At 37.9% G+C, this 17,100-nt stretch overlaps 2 protein-coding genes across 4 annotated transcripts in view; one reads left to right on the forward strand and one right to left on the reverse strand.

The window, feature by feature from the left end:
- Positions 1-2,204, reverse strand: part of ANKIB1 (ankyrin repeat and IBR domain containing 1) — a 150,317-nt gene extending 148,113 nt beyond the window's left edge. Inside the window, exon 1 of the mRNA XM_007461891.1 lies at positions 1,915-2,204. The gene's annotated coding sequence lies outside the window, so the exon portion shown is untranslated. The remainder of the gene's footprint in view (positions 1-1,914) is intronic.
- A 360-nt stretch (positions 2,205-2,564) lies between these two features.
- The window catches only part of KRIT1 (KRIT1 ankyrin repeat containing), a 37,217-nt gene continuing 22,681 nt past the window's right edge, over positions 2,565-17,100 (forward strand). The window contains exons 1-8 of one of the 3 annotated variants that reach the window (XM_007461892.1): positions 2,565-2,838; positions 7,269-7,393; positions 8,340-8,499; positions 11,829-11,921; positions 13,086-13,215; positions 14,217-14,460; positions 14,676-14,791; positions 15,021-15,164. In XM_007461892.1, coding sequence (XP_007461954.1) covers positions 7,292-7,393; positions 8,340-8,499; positions 11,829-11,921; positions 13,086-13,215; positions 14,217-14,460; positions 14,676-14,791; positions 15,021-15,164 — 989 coding nt within the window. In that variant the 5' untranslated portion in view covers positions 2,565-2,838; positions 7,269-7,291. Of the gene's footprint in view, positions 2,839-5,603; positions 5,735-7,268; positions 7,394-8,339; positions 8,500-11,828; positions 11,922-13,085; positions 13,216-14,216; positions 14,461-14,675; positions 14,792-15,020; positions 15,165-17,100 lie in introns of those variants that run through there. The other 2 variants (XM_007461893.1, XM_007461894.1) reach the window with 2 other exon arrangements.

A 17,100-nucleotide genomic window follows, 5' to 3' on the forward strand; every position in this document is an offset into this window, starting at 1 on the left:
AGAAAGAAAACCAACTCTCTCAAAAGTGGGCAGTGCTATAGGAGTATAAAAGAGTACAAACAAAACTCTCCCATGTCTCAGCAGCCACCTGATACAGCCCACACTTATGGCACGGTCTGCATGGTTTCAGAACACTTTCATATTGAAAACTCAAAATTCCCAGTGCAATGGGCAAGGGAAGAAGCATAATGTGAAAATACAGTCCTATCTTTTCCACCCTACATCCAAGAATAATAGGGGTCAATTTACTGTTTCTAAAAAGGACCTTTTCAAGTTACTGCCCATCACTTCACTAGAGCACCCACTCTTCTTATTTGCAAACTGATCTATTTTATGAAAAGCAAAAACCACACCCTTAATAATACATTCAACTCTGTGCAGTGCTTGGCTTCTGACACAAGCTGGTAAAGTACAATTCCAGAGAGACAGCTGGAGATACATCTTTTAAGCCTAGTTCAAACTAAAATTTGTGAACAGTGTGCAGTTACAAATCAAATAATAACCTCAAATCAACTGCTAGAAGGAGGTTTTGAAAACAAAAAATTATTAAACACATTTACCTTTCTGAACAAAATGACGTTTTCTGAAAAAAATAACCAAAGCTACCAGTCTAAACTACAGAGTAATTTAGAGAACAATAACAAAGAACCTGTAGTTCACAGAGGAAAATCATTCTTAAATTATCATTTGCTTCCTACAGTACCTGGAAAAGTAAAAAATGCATGAAGTCAACTAAGAACTACTGTCCAGTCACTGACAGCATTAGCTACTTTTTAGTCTAATTTCTGGAAAGTTCTGCTGTGGTAGTTTAAAAAGGAAACCAAATTTTAACGAGAAAAAATGCTTAGCTGAAAATCTGGAAATACACATTGAAGATATTCACGGTTAATTTTTTTTTTTTTTAACTAAGAAGCAGGAAGGTGACAGGCACAAAGGTGTGTAACATCTGTAGATGGTTGAGCCAAATCAATTTTAAAAAGTCTCTATGGAATTAAGGATTTAAGATAATATCCTGACAAATATAATCTGACATGATCAAAAATCACTTTAGTTTTTTTAACCACTAACAAAGCAAAAACTTCCAATACAAAGATTTTCACATCATACACACACACACTTTAAATTAAGAATTAAATGTAAATTCAACACACTAAAAAATTATCTAAAGGTATCCAAAACACATTTGAAACATGAGACTTTTGTTTTCACATTGATTTCTCAGACCTACTAGTAAATCTCCCCTGGAATGGGTCATTTCAATACAAGGTTGTTCAATATGCCACTTCGTGTGAATAGAGCTTGTGAGACATCCTCAAAACCTCCTCGGGAGTTCTTAATTTACAGCTTTAATTCCAGTTTCCTGCGACTCAAACAGCAACGTACAGAAAACAGCTTATACACAGGAAGGGAGAGGAATGAAGATCCAGGGGAAAGGCCCATTCTTTTGTGGTGGCAGAAGATGCAAAAATAAAGGTTCCCTAGAGCTATGTTCCCCTATCCCCACCCATCATAGCCCTTCACTTTCATCCATCCACCCGCTCAAGCCTCTCGAGTTCACGAGAACAGCCGAACCCGTGGCTTTCCACGTCTCAATGGGCGGGGGAAGCTGTGAGGTCCGGGGTACAAACAGAAAAAAAGGGAGGACATAGATCCTTTGAGGACAGAGAGACAAGGAGATGCATCCAGATGGTGAGGATGGGGCGTGCTACCGAAACACAGAGGCTTGCAAATTCGCTGGGAGAAAAGCTCCCAATGGGTCAGACAGAGGATATTGACTGTTCAGGGATGGGGACACACAACCCTCCACAAATGAAGGGAGGCACATTTGCAGGAGTCCCGGAAGGGCGTGAACTCGGAGCCGAAAATAGGTTGAGACAGCCTCAAAAAGACCGGTACGTCGAAGCTGAGACTTACGGTTACTTCCCGGACTGAGGGTAAGGGTCGGATGGACTCCGCAGCTCTGCAGTTCTGCCGCCCCTGCCTCTCGCGCCGAGCCGGTGACCTCAGGTACTCCCTGCGCCCCACCCACCCGGCGGACGCCCCTCCTCGCCCTGCGCCCCCTCCTCGCCTACCCCAGTGCGCCCGCCGGGCAAAGGCTGCCGGGGCCGAGGGTACGCCCTGGAGGCCCGCGGGGAACTCAGCGAGAGCTGGAAGCGCCTGCGGCGAGGCTCAGACTGGGCGGGCGCCCCCCATGCCTCTCCGGCCGCCGCGCCGCCTCACTCGGGGGAGGAGAAGAGGGGGCGGTGGCTCTTGCCTCCGCCTGGCGGTCAAATCCGGCTCATGCTCCAGCCTGGCGCGCGCTTGCAGCCCGGGCCGCCCCCCGCTCCCCTACCCCGCCTCCGGTTCAGCCGCTGGCGCGCCCACTGCCGCCACGACCCAAGTCCCCGAGCCGCCCGCCACCTGCCCCAGACGGCCCTCAACCCCAGCTAGAAACGGCAGGAACGGCAGTAGCTCAGTAGCCGACCCGGAAGCTCTTCCACCGCCAACCGCGAGGCTGCGAGGGGCGTGAACCCGGAAGCGATTTCCTCGCCCCGGTAGCATCCGGACGGGAAGCTAAGGCCTTTGAAGATCTGGAATCCCCTAGTTTGGGGAGGGGGTGAGGTGTGTATGGCGCTGAGCTGAGAGGAGAGGGAAGGCCAATAAAGAACCTGTGGACGAGAGGATCTCTGAGTCCAGAGATCAGAGCTCTCGAGGCGCGGGGTGCGGAGCGCGGCCGAACACGCCGGGCGGCTTCTGGTGGCGACCGAGTGTTTTCCTGTCACAGGAAGTTGGGCCTGGCCGCTGGGAAAGTGAAGGGAAGGAGAAATGAGAAAGCGGTGACGGTCTCCCGCCCCCCAGGTGACTGTCCCACCCACTGAATTGAATGTAGTGGCCCGGGAGGTCCTCGGCCCCCCGCACGGGTGAGACGAGGAGGAGCACGATTCAGACTCCAGCGAGAGAAACGGAAAGGTAGGAGGCCGAACTTTTCTCCATCCACATCTAGTTTTTCCAGGCAAGGACTTTACTTCTTACAAGTAATTACAAAGATGCCAAAGACCCTTTTTGGGTGGCGGCTCTCGGTGCAGAGAGGCGTGCACGTCCTTTTCCGTTAGTGGACGCTGATGGGCGGTGGCGGAGGAAAAACCTGCTAGGCAGAGTGTTGATTTTTGTCATTTCAGGAAAAGCGGTTCACAACTTGTCCTTGGAGCTCACCGCTCCTCTCTGTCCCTCTCTCCATCTTTTAAGGCTTTGGGCTTTCGTTCTTTGCTCGTTTCTCCGTGGTGTTTTTAGCTTCACCAGAAATCTTTGATCTAGCTGACCTGACTCAGGATCTCACCTCCATGATTCCCTTCTCACTCTTGGAGAGTTTTTGTATCTTCAGTTTGCTTGCAAATGCTTCTCTCAGCATCATATCTTTTAACTGCTTTGATGTCCTCATCTTATTTGGGGGGAAATGTCAAAAAATTCAAAAATGTTTTCATAACAGTAGGAAAACAAATAATTCATTCCATGATCTTTTCGACTTAAACCCGAGTTAATGTGTTAGTTGGTTTCCCCTTCGAACTGGGTTGAAGAACTACAGTAGCAGTTGATATAAAGCATATTTAGATATACTACGGATGAAATCATGCTCCCCCAAATAACCTCCTTAAATATACTTGTAGGAATTCATTTGTTTCCGAATTCCACTATTACTTAGTTCCTTCTCTGTTAGCCAGATTTAGTATAATTGCATTCAGAAGTTATTTGAAGATTATTAAATATCTTAAATTACAGAATAGAATGTCACTTAACAGAAGGAAAGTACTTGAAAATTACCGATGGTACTTTTGATACTACCTGATGATTGGTAGAACTGGTTGAAAGGACAAGGACAAAACAAGCTGTGTTAGAAGTAGCACCAGTGACTATATTTTATTCAGCTTTATTATTACTTCCTCTCTTTTTATTACTATAAACCAATTTGAGTGGCAAAAGCATGAAATTTTTAATGGTCAACATATCCCTGTAGGGGAATTCTTACAGATATTTAGTTGCCATCGCTTCTCTCTAATGTTACAATGCTTTAAAATATTAAATTGTTCCAGGAGAGTGGAGAAGTGGCAGGTAGCTACTCTACCTCAGTTTTTTTTTTTCCTGTAAAATGGAGATAATAATAATACTTCATCAGGTTTGGGGGAGAATAAAATGAGTTAATGCATGTAAAGCACTTAGCACAGTGTCTAGCACATAATAAACATTATAGGTGTTAGCACTTATTCATATTATTTTAAAAGCATAATAACATGGGTTTTATTAGGTTGAAAAACATTGCTTAAGGATGGAGGAGAAGGGATCAGGAACATCCTACAGAACCCTAAGATAATGCTTCTTTTTTTGTTTTTATTCATGAAGTACACTTTCTGATCATTATTGGTAATTTCTATTAGCATGTACTTTGTAAATCATCTTGTCAACTTTGACTTCTGGTAACTAAATTTACAATACCTATATTCATGTACTGAATCTCCCCTTTTTGTCATTGCAAACAACTTTTAAAGTTTGTCCATCTGGGGAATTCCGTGGCGGTCCAGTGGTTTAGGACTCTGCCCTTTCATTGCCTAGGGCCCGGGTTCAATACCTGGTCAGGAGACTAAGATCCTGCAAGCCTTGCAGTGCGGCCAGAATAAATAAATAAAGTTTGTCTATCTGTACTCTATATAGCAAATGTTTCTCATTAAAGACATTATTGGCAGTTTGTTCAACAGGACTGTTTTTAGTAAAGATGTTAACAAACCTCCCCCCATGGGGACTAAATGGCATCTGTTCACCCCATTTCTCCCCAGTCATAGTGACGAGAAATGCCCCTACAGATTTTCAAATGATCCCAGGTAGGTATCACTCCCAATTGAGAACCACTTCTACATATTTGTAGGGCTTTATTAGTCAGGCAGCATATTATCATTTATTCTTAAGCATTTTCCAGGAAATGCCACATATTTCCTATACTTGGTCACTTGAACCTTTATCTAAAATTCAGTCTAAACACATTACAATTTTTAGTTATAGCTTCTTCTGTTATTTTTAGCTCAAATTACCCTCTTCCAATCCTTTTGCATGTGTTTCTGCCTTAGGAGTTTTGCCTTCATATATTAGTAGCTTCTGTTCCTTTCCTCACTTAAGCCTTTGTTTCCTTCTTTCATGTCACTGGAAGTATGTATATTTCAAACATTCAAGTATGAATATTTCTTGAAACTCAATTTTTAGAATCTTTGGGGTACATTAACATTAAATGGTGTAAAAACAAAATGCTATAACCCTCATGGTTTTTAAAAATTATATCACATTTGTTTATCTTTTAAAAATTGAGTGTATTGTACAATACCAAATATTCTAGAGAAGTGATAAGTATTAACAAATAAAGCTTTTTGCTAATAGATGTTTTTTTAACATGAGTTGACCAGCACAGGAATTGATTTGCTTTAAATCGTGTTTAGAAAACTAAGAATTACTTGATTTCTCTTTTTAGGTGCTTAATAGAAAAATGCGTTTCCATAATAGTGCCATATATATTACAAAATGTATTCACAATGCAATGTCTTTCTTTTGGGGGCTGGCAGTCTTCAAGGAGGCATCCATACATTTCAAAATTTGTTGGGTTTTATTATCTTGAAGTCACTGTTAATCTGAGGTGAAAAGTGATTGCTAAATAGAAATTCTGAGAAGAAAAAAGCCTCATCTTTTTCACTTAGTATAGAAAGTGCTGTTGTATGAGGTGGGTTTTAAGATGATCTTATGGAAAAACTGAACTGAAAAAAATTCCACAAGGTATAGAGTGAAAATGAATGTCTTCAAAACTTTTCACAAAATGAAATGTCTCAATCCTAATGTTTTCTGTAGTTTCTCTGTTGAGATAGCTGTAGTTTCTCTGGATCTAAATCAGTGAACATTTTTATAATCTAAAATAAAATTTTTTATAATTTATAACTAAATTTTATAATTTAAAATAATTTATAAATTAAAATAATTTTTGTGCAATAATTTGAATGGTTCTTTTAATTTTAGGCTAACGTTTACTTAAAATGTCATAAGTTACTGGTTTTTGAAAACATTTCTTTTAAAGGAAATTTTCCACTTATAAGGCAGTGGAAGGAAGTAAATTAAAGGCTTTTGTTATTACACAAGGAAGCAAATTAAAGGTTTCAAAATGACTATTAATTGCAGTTGAGAAAACAATAAAGTTCTCTATCTCCTCTCAAAAGATATTCAAAACCTTTCTTGAAAATGAGCTCTTTTTTTTCTATGAGAGTTGGGGCAATAAGGAAATCATTAAATATGAACAGGTTATTTTAATGCCTAATGGACCTTAAAAAAAACTGAAGAAGGTTCATCTCACCATGGCCAGGAAAGCAACTCCTTGCTTGATGTTCTTTTAGAAATTTACTGGCATATAAATGAGAGGAAGTTTTTTTAAAACAAATAAATAAAATATATTCAATACAAAGAGATGTGTTTTAGTCTAGCCATGAAAAAAATTAATAATAGCACTTAATGAAGAGATGGAACTATCAAACAAATGCTTGAACTTCAATTACTTGTTAGAAATTGCCTAATGGAGACTTCAAATTAGTCTGGGGAAAATAGTGTGCGTGTGTATGTATATTTAAATATATATATTATATATTTGGAAGAAAATTTTCGGATTATGTAGGGAATTGATAATGGAAGTGGGAAATATTCTTAAGTCGTCATCAGAAAGCTTTTATCAACTGACTAAATGTTTTTGAGTCTGTGATAGGCAGCTCCAATGAAAATTATAAACTATCCTTTAGTTCATCCAAATGTCAGATATCAAAGTTCTTTTTAAAGATTCTGGAAAGAATGTCAATGGCAGCTATCTATTTCTAGCTTCCAAACTATTAACAGTATGACATTCACTTGTGCAATTTATGGAAAATAAGTGGGTACTATTCTAAATTGCTAGTTCAAGCCATTTTTTACTTAGTATTTACAAGACATTTTATAATCATATCACCTTTTTTAGGTCCAAAAGGCAGATTCTTATGCTGTTAAGACCTATGAAAGTATGTATCCCCATTTTAAAAAACAAAAATCTACCTTTAATAGAAAAGGAAAAAAGGACAAGGTAATCTTAAATTATAAACAAAGGTTTTGAATGGTAACATATAATCAGTCATCTCTGAGTTGCTTTTTACATAGTATATGTATTCTAAGATAGAAAAATCAACATTTTATTTTTTAAATTGTTTTTCAGAGTGGTTATGTGTCCTTTAATTTAATCTTTCAAGGGATTTCTTTGTTTTATAAAGCAATGGGAAATCCAGAAAACATAGAAGATGTGTACATTGCTGTTATTCGGCCAAAGAATGCTGCCAGTCTCAATTCTCGGGAATACAGAGCTAAGTCATATGAAGTGAGAACGATTTACTAACATTTGATTTTGAACCATTGAATGTCATTCTCCATTATCATTTTCATTTACATATAAAGTATAACCATAGTCTGTAAATTCTTGTTGATAACCTTGATCTTGACAAGCTAGAATTTACAGTAGTAGATCTGACCATCATCATGTCTTTTCCGCTACATGTGTTTTGACCATTTTTCTATTCATTGATATGGATAAATTATTAGATATTAAAAGTTACTTATTTGAGTTTTACTTATATAACTTATGAGAGTTTGGTTTTTAGTACAGTTTACGGAATGGCTCTCAAAAATTGGGAAAAAAATTGCAAAATTCAGCTTATTCAAAATTCCAACCTAAATTTTGTTCTTGGCTGTTTTCCCAAAGAACTATTTTTAAAAGTTCATTAAAAAATATCTTTACCTTTAATTAAGTTTTAGGCAATTAAGTTATTTCTCTGTAATCTTGAATACATATATTAGTAAACATGACTGAGGCTCCTGCCAAAAAAAACCCAAAGCAGAATTGTTATCTTTTCTATGCAGCAGATTTCAGGCATCATAAAATACTTCTAATCTAATCTAACTTGAACTAACTTGTCTAGTATTTTGCTTTAATTGCTTTTTTAAGGTTAGTTTTCTGAAACCTATTAAGGGATACTGCAGGGGTTCTGAGGAGACTGCTGCTTCAGCAGTGCTCTGACTTACTGGTTCTCAGTCTTGGCTACACTGTTAAATCACCTGGGGAACTTTAACATTGCCAGTACCAGGACCCCACTCCCCTGACATTCTGATTTAATAGGTCTGAGATGAAGCTGTACATTGATACTGTTTTGAAAGAGTCCAGGTTATTCTTATATGGAGCTAGGGTTAAGAAAGACTGCTGGCTTATTATATTCTAGGGCAAGTAAATTTAATTTTAAACACTCTCAATATTATTTTTATCATCTAAGATTTTGTTGCATGAAGTTCCCATTGAAGGGCAGAAAAAAAAGAGAAAGAAGGTTTTGTTGGAAACTAAACTTCAAGGCAACAGTGAAATAACACAAGGCATATTGGATTATGTAGTAGAAACCACCAAACCAATTTCTCCTGCAAACCAGGGTATCAGAGGTAAGAAACTTTTCTTTTTAACACAGTTGGCTTTAAATGCTTGTGGAGAAATACATTTTAAAAAGTAGATTAAAATCAGTTTCTTTTTATGTTCCTTTTCATTTGAAAAACTTAAAGACTCAGAAATTTCTAGAGTTTTTTTTAAGGTGCAGCCAAGCCCCCTTCAAAAAGTAACTTAACAATTTTTTTAAGTTAAAAAATATTTTTGAAATGTTTAAATAATTTTAAGTATAAAAAAATTGGAAATATTTAAATTGTGTTAATGATTTGTTCAAGAGAGAGGAAGCCAATGGGTGGCTTAAAAATTAAAAGAAAGCACAAAATTACTTTTGTTAGAAGTATATTTCCCTAGATAAGTATCTGTGAACTACTATGTTTGTTTCTCTACTCCAGGACAAGAGAAAACTATAAACCTCTCCCCATAACTCAGTAACAGTTAAGATTTTGTGTATTAGAGCAAGTCCTATAAATTACCAGTCAGCAGAGGTTTTCTTCCCCATTTGATCACAAGAAGATCATTTTCAAAGAGCCAAAATGAATTGTAGAAGTATTCACCCTGAAAGGTTCAGGCCTCATTTAAAATATTAGATAATCTATAGCCTATGAAACTGATTAAACATTAATGATCAATTTTATCAGGCTGTGGCCTCACAAGAAGCATATAGCAGAAGTTACAGAAATTATATACTCTGTCCAGGATTCAGCCATTATAATTATAAAGGTAAAGCTAATTTCAGTCAAACAGCAGTTGAAAACAGTTGCTGATAGTGAGGTAAAGCATACCTCTCTGTGCCTAGTTTTTGGTTTTTTAAAGCTTATTTAGTGTTTTTTTTCTATTTGTTCATCTTTATAGAGATTAGTTGTCTAATTCATCTCTCACTAAAGAGACTATTTTTGTTGCAGAGATAAGGCTGAATCCTGTCATTTGATTTGTTGGTTATTTGGGATAGTTGTTCTCTAGAGATAGCTGAACTAAGCCTGTTTCATAACTTCTGGAGGTACCATTCACCATATTTACCTCCCCAACCGGTAACCTCCTCAATAGGGCCTGCAGGGTTTTTGTGGCTTGGGGCTCTAAGCATTGTAACTTGAGATTATAAGAAGTTCCTGCATAAATTTACAGATCTTTGATACACATTCTGAGTAGTACAGAGAGAATCCCCTTTCCCTAATTATCAGATTGACTTTTTAAATAAAATGATCTAGAAATTGATCTTAGCTAAAAAGGGGGACTATCCCTGTGGGTGATCAAGGCAAGTGAAAGGCTCTTCTTTTGGATGCCACAAATTTGTCAGCCTTTTCTACCTCAGTCTTGGACTTCTCTGATAAATTTTCATCCAGATTTGTTTTACTATCACTAAATTGTTACAGTTATCAGGATCTATTCTGAGATCAAATTACTGAGACAAAGTCAGAACCCAAATCACATATTTGAGCTGAGATACACAAGTCATAATTTGCTATGAATTAGCCAAACTCTACCACTTGGTTCACTTACCAAGCAGGGGGATATAAGTGATATCAGTGTTAACAAAAATATCCCCCGGTCCAGAGGGCTGGGTAGTTTTTCTTAGGAGAAGTTACACGTGGATAGGCACCCTGAAACATGTCTAGCACAATTATATCTTACATACTTAGACAGTAGAATGTACTAATACATTTTCAGGCAGCTTTTAATAAGAGAAATGAAAGTAAAGAAGTTTTACTTAACTAAATAGACAGTTATATCAGTGAACCATGCCATACCTGACTATCCTATTCAATTCAGGTTTTCTAAAAGTGTGACATATTTTTATAGAGTAATATGATTTCTTATATAAGCATCACATGAAAATTACCAATGACTTTATAATAGCAGTAGTTGTGCCTTTTTGTGAAGTGCTATATATAGTTTATACAGCACTACCACAATTACTTATTAATGAAATTCTTAAATTGGTCCTGTGAGTTGGTATATAGTCATTTTTACATCTGTAAAATGGAAATGCAAACATAGGTTGTCACCTACAAAAATCATATTCCCATTAGTGGAGGAGTTAGGACTAGAACCTCATTTCCCAACTTGTAATCAGTGCTTTTCTTTCCCCACATGACAGATCTCATAGTTGCGTATATAATTTGCAAAGTAGGCAATTAAACAATGGATCAGAACTGGATTTAGGGAAGCTGCAAGGCAGGAAAGATTAAGTGGGACAAGACCTCAAGCCAGACAAAAGAAATATTGCCTCTGAAATTTATTAGAATGTATCTAACACTTATATTTTGTACAAGTGTCCATTTTGTAAAAAATTGTTTGGGGGCTATAATAATAATGTGCCATAATAATCACAAATATTGACTCCAGCATTTTGTGAATGAATGAAGCTGCTTGAGCTCATATTATCTACCTGTCCACAGAAGGCATCCAGCCAGGCATTCCTACCTGGGTCAAGAACAAGGTTCTGTTTCTTGGGGTGGGGAGATTGGAAGGGTTGATAAAAATTATGACAAAGATATCCAGAATATGAAAGGTTTTAGAGTGAAAGACTTGTAGGTTGTTATTTATAGCCCCCTTGCTGCCAAATCAGGAACAACAGACTAAGTATAAGAATGGTGGTTACGGGCTTTCCTGGTGGCGCAGTGGTTGAGAGTCCACCTGCCAATGCAGGGGACACGGGTTCGTGCCCCGGTCCGGGAAGATCCCACATGCCACGGAGCGGCTGGGCCCGTGAGCCATGGCCACTGAGCCTGCGCGTCCGGAGCCTGTGCTCTGCAACGGGAGAGGCCACAACAGTGGGGGGCCCATGAACCCAAAAAAAAAAAAAAAAAAAAAAAAAAGTGGTTACAATTCAGAACAATAGTTTATAGCCCAATCAGATTTTAATAAAAACTGAAATTGAGGGTGGAGGTTGAATATTAAATGAAGAGCTGCTAAACTTTAAGACTTTGCAGTTTATGTACACTATGCTTCTTGGCCAGCATAGACTTTAGTGAAACTCTTACCATCTACATCCCAACTGAATGAAGTACATACCTGTTCACCTTGCAGGATGTGTTGCTGTTCAGCTGCTCTGTCAGTCCTTAGCAGGACGGTTTTCCTTGCTATGTATAGGAAGCTTCTCTTTTAGTGAGTCAGAACAGGGGATCTATTGGTTGATTGTCCACAGAATGATTTACATTATTATCAGAATTACCAGTTTTTATTAGTCCCCATAATAAAATTGACTTTTTATATTTCAGTTCCTCTTAATACTGCCTTTAAAATATTTTTTTTCTAATTCTCAAGGTAATATATAAGATTTTAAAAGGCCCATTATTTTTATCTTTACTGACTTAAAAAAAATGATTAGGAAAACGTGTGGTACTAATGAAGAAATTTCCTCTGGATGGGGAGAAGATGGGCAGAGAAGCGGCATTATTTATTGTTCCATCAGTTGTCAAAGGTAAAGTCTAAGTTTCACCTTATGAATCTTTGTGTACCTTAGGTGCTAAGTTAAAGTCTGTTGAGGAACTTAGGAATTTGGATTCATAGTTACTATTGTAATACTATTATAAAATACATGTTTTTAAGATAATGGAAGATGGAGAAATTTGTTACTTAAAAAGATGTTTTGATTTCAAAGTAATATTCAGGCTTCCAGACTGGTCAGTAATGTTTTTGTTTCTGTTTTTAAGAGTAGAACAAAGAAGTGAGGAAGGAAGCCATAATCAAAACAAAAAGTTTATAGCTTGTAATGAGGGATTTTTCAGACTGTGCTATATAGGTAGAATAGAAATAAAAATTTATGTATTTTGGAAAATTAACAGATTATGATCAGAACCTATCTTATATTTGGGACAAGAAAGTATCAGTAATAGCTTTAAAATACTCTTCCCAACAGTAGTGATAATATTTAAAGAACTTAGATCTAATATGAAAATTTAATTTGAGCTTTGACAAGGAATTTATCCTATTATCCTGGAATAATAGAAAAAATATTGAGCTTCAGTGCAGACCTTGCAGCCCACTAATTTTGTGTTCTGGGCAAATCACCTCTTTAAGCCTCACCTCTTTATTTGTAAGATAGGTATCTGCTCCTACTTGGTTCATCGTGCTGGAAGAATTCAGTGAGGTATTAGATGTAAAAATCACTTTGGAACCTGTAGAGTACTGGCCTCATGTAAGGCCGTAATAATACTAATGATATATTAATGGCCCACTGTGGACATCTCATCAGACTGCTGCTACACAGTACTTACACGTATTTTATTAGCCAGCTCTACCATTCCAGAATTTTTTTTTTCCCCAGCCATACTTAGGTTAAACAGATCAATATGTTAAATGGTGCTGGAAATCTTATTATTAATCAGAATTTTACAACATTGTTGAGGAAGAGAAAGGGGAAACAATTTCTGTAGTCCTCCAGGATTCTAAATCTTGCATTCACCCAAATGGATAAGGTCACAGAGCTGGCCAGCACTTGAATCCAAGTCTACTAATTTAAAATCTAGAACAATTTATGTTATACTTAACAATTTTTTTTTAACATACTGTGTACTTTTAAATAAAAATCATGCAGTCGTAAACCTTTTATATGATGGCATAATTCTTCATTTTTCTTTTTCAGATAATACTAAATATACGTATACTCCAGGATGCCCAATTTTTTACTGCTTACAAGATATTATGCGAGTCTGTAGTGAATCCAGCACTCACTTTGCTGCACTTACAGCAAGAATGTTAATAGCCTTGGATAAGTAAGAATTGCCATTAAAAATATTTTTTAATAAATCAAATATATGTTCATATTAGATATTAGCTCTGAGAGATAGAAATTCTTTTGGAAGAAAATAATAAAATTAATAATATATATATTAAGAAATGGTAAGTTTTTGAAGCATAATATAAAAATTTTAAACCCCAAAGACAAGATTGTCCTGATTTGCTTGCAACATGTTAAGTTTATTCTTAGAAAATGACAAAGATTGTCCTGGCCTAAGAATTAAGATTCCTTTGTTATAAAACTAGATTTAGTATTGATTTACCCTTATCAGTAAACAAGTCGTTTCACCTGTCATGCCTTTTGTCTTTCTGTAACAGCAGGTCTAATGTCACCTACATCTCAGTGGTTTAAATTTTTAAACAGCTTCGTGTGTTTTGAAAAGGATTTTAATTATTATGTTACATGCATTAAAAAAAAATAGTTTGCTATGTCCAATAACAGAACTTTTATTTACAGTAAATGAAGTACTTAACACTAATTAAAATTATAAAAATCTCGGGACTTCCCTGGTAGCATAGTGGTTAACAATCCTCCTGCCAATGCAAGGGACACGGGTGTGAGCCCTGGTCCCGGAAGATTCCACAAGCTGCAAAGCAGCTAAGCCTGTGCACCATAACTACTGAGCCTGAGCTCTAGAGCCCGTGAGCCACAACTGCTGAGCCCGTGTGCCACAACTGCTGAAGCCCATGCACCTAGAGCCCGTGCTCTGCAACAAGAGAAGCCACTGCAGTGAGAAGCCTGTGTACACATCACTGAAGAGTAGCCCCCACTCGCCGCAACTAGAGAAAGCCTGCGCGCAGCAACGAAGACCCAGCAGAGCTAAAAATAAATAAATAAATTTATTTTTTAAAAAAATTATAAAAATCTGAATGTAGTATTAGAAAGAATCACACATCAGAGGTGGATAGTAATTTAGTTTTTTCATCTTCACTTTTTAACAAATACATCTACTACCTCTTCTTTTTATTTTGCCAGGTGGTTAGATGAACGTCATGCACAATCTCACTTTATTCCGGCTTTATTCCGACCTTCTCCTCTTGAGCGGATAAAAACTAATGTTATAAACCCTGCATATGCTACTGAATCAGGTCAGACAGAAAACTCACTACATATGGGCTATAGTGCACTAGAAATAAAGAGTAAAATGTTAGCCCTAGAGAAAGCAGATACCTGTATTTACAACCCTTTGTTTGGATCAGATCTTCAATATACAAACCGGGTAAGAGTTGAATGAATTTTGGCTCTGATTTCAAAAGACATGTCATTTCAAATGTAATTTTTTTTCCTGAGATAAATGCATCTGTTACTAATTGTAAACATTAAGATGACATCCACACTTAGCTCTGTTTTTATACATCAAAGTCAGGTATCTAAAGCTCAGTATCTAAAGCTGTTTTTGTTTTTGTTTTGTTTTGTTTTGTTTTCCCTTTCTAGGTAGATAAAGTGGTAATAAATCCATACTTTGGTCTAGGAGCTCCAGACTACTCAAAAATCCAAATTCCCAAACAGGAAAAATGGCAGAGAAGCATGAGCAGTGTCACAGAAGACAAGTACTGTTCTGGTTTTCCTCCACATTGCTTTTTAAACACCTACATTCTAATGTTAAAATACTGTTTAAAATGATATATGCAATTAGTATGCAATGTAATCATTGCATAAATGATTTAGTTTACAGCTGCTCAGTGAAACATAGCTTTCATAGATATGTCACATTTGTTTCAAAACAATATGAATTTCAACAGTGCGTTTTTTTTCTTCTTCTTTTCTTTTAATGATTAGGGAACGACAGTGGGTAGATGATTTTCCTCTGCATCGAAGTGCCTGTGAAGGAGATTCGGAATTATTAAGCCGACTTCTCAATGAAAGATTTTCAGTCAACCAATTAGATAGTGACCACTGGGCACCCATTCATTATGCATGCTGGTAAATAGATTATTCTTGTGTTTTTAGAAAGAATGAATCCTTAGTTTATAAATGTTAGTGCTTCTTTTCAAAGCTGTTCTCATTCCAGTCACTTTTTCCTCTACCATGTTTGCCTTATTATGAGCTTTCTCTGTAGTAATCTTTGATTACTATGTATGTGCCACACCGTTCAGATTTACAAGGTCTGCCCCACAGGAAAAGTATCATTAATGTTTTCAGGCATCCTGAGGTCATGCAGTAGGATAGCTAATGACTAGCAAGTGCCATTCATTGCACAGCACACGGTCCCTTATTCACCCTTGCAATTTCTATTGTTTTGTCCTGGAGTTGTGTTACGTTTGTTTATCCTTATTATATATTTTTTTATTATTATTATTTATTTTTTATTTTTGGCTGTGTTGGGTCTTCGTTGCTGCGCGCAGGCTTTTCTCTGGTTGCAGTGAGTGGGGTCTACTCTTAGATGCAGTGCACAGGCTTCTCATTGCAGTGGCTTCTCTTGTTGCGGAGCATGGGCTCTAGGCACGTGGGCTTCAGTAGTTGTAGCAGGTGGGCTCAGTAGTTACGGCTCGCGGGCTCTAGAGCTCAGGCTCAGTAGTTGTGGTACATGGGCTTAGTTGCTCCATGGCATGTGGTATCTTTCCAGATCAGGGCTTAAACCTGTGTCCCCTGCATTGGCAGGCGGATTCTTAACCACTGTGCCACCAGGGAAGCCCTATCCTTATTATAAAATTTACATGTGTTAGCTACTTATGATTTGACCTTGCATCATGTTAGAAAAGTATTCTTTTAGTTCTTTGGAAAGCTGTGGTATCAGGAAACACCAAAAGTTTTCATTAGAATTAAAGCCTTCCTTTTTTTTTTTTTTTTTTTTTTATGAGAGGGATTAGCTCACAGGATTGGAGTTAGCTCTTTCCACTAGTTGCCCAGTGTAGTTCTTGCTCTCATACTCTTCTCACATAATAATAACTCTTCCCCTCAGCCTGGGTTACGTTCTTAAATTTATGTTCGTAGCAGTAGTTAACTATTTGCTGTAGCCTGTCCTCTAGAAAGGATGTAATGAAGTTATTTACCATTATTTCTTATGGGAAAGTTGCTTTTGACTTACTGTTTAAAGTGAGCTTCTTTGGCTAGTTTAAGAAGTGCCTGCACTATTTACAGCCTGTTAAAGTCCACAACTTTTTAGCTGCATGACGTTGAGCAAGTGACTTGACTTCAGAGGTCCCCAACCCCCAGGCTGTGGACCGGCACTGGTCCGCGGCCCGTTAGGACCCGGGCCGCACAGCAAGAGGTGAGCTGCAGGCGAGCAAGCGAAGCTTCATCTGCCGCTCCCAGTCACTCGCGTTACCTACCGCCTGAACCATCCCCCATCTATGGAAAAATTGTCTCCCACGAAACCAGTCCCTGGTGCCAGAAAGGTTACTGCTACTTTACTTTACCTCTCTGCATCTTAGTTTATTATCTATATGTAAAATACATTAATTAGATCATTTTCAACTCAAACTCTCTTTATTTCACTGTGATCAAATAGCTTATTGATCAATATATCTGATCTAGTAGCTAAATATAGTTGCTTTTTTTTTTTTTTTTTTGTGGTACGCGGACCTCTCACTGTTGTGGCCTCTCCCGTTGTGGAGCACAGGCTCCGGACACACAGGCTCAGCGGCCATGGCTCACAGGCCCAGCCGCTCCACAGCTTGTGGGATCCTCCCGAGCACAGGCTCCGGACACACAGGCTCAGCGGCCATGGCTCACAGGCCCAGCCGCTCCACAGCATGTGGGATCCTCCCGGACCGGGGCATGAACCCATGTCCCCTGCATCGGCAGGCGGACTCTCAACCACTGCGCCACCAGGGAAGCCCTATAGTTGCTTTTAATATATATCTTTTCTCCATTAGAAATATGCTGTTTCCTTAAAAATATGCTCCTTTATTAAATA

This window comes from Lipotes vexillifer, unplaced genomic scaffold (assembly GCF_000442215.2).
Source record: "Lipotes vexillifer unplaced genomic scaffold, Lipotes_vexillifer_v1.1 scaffold663, whole genome shotgun sequence".
Lineage (NCBI taxonomy): Eukaryota > Metazoa > Chordata > Mammalia > Artiodactyla > Lipotidae > Lipotes > Lipotes vexillifer.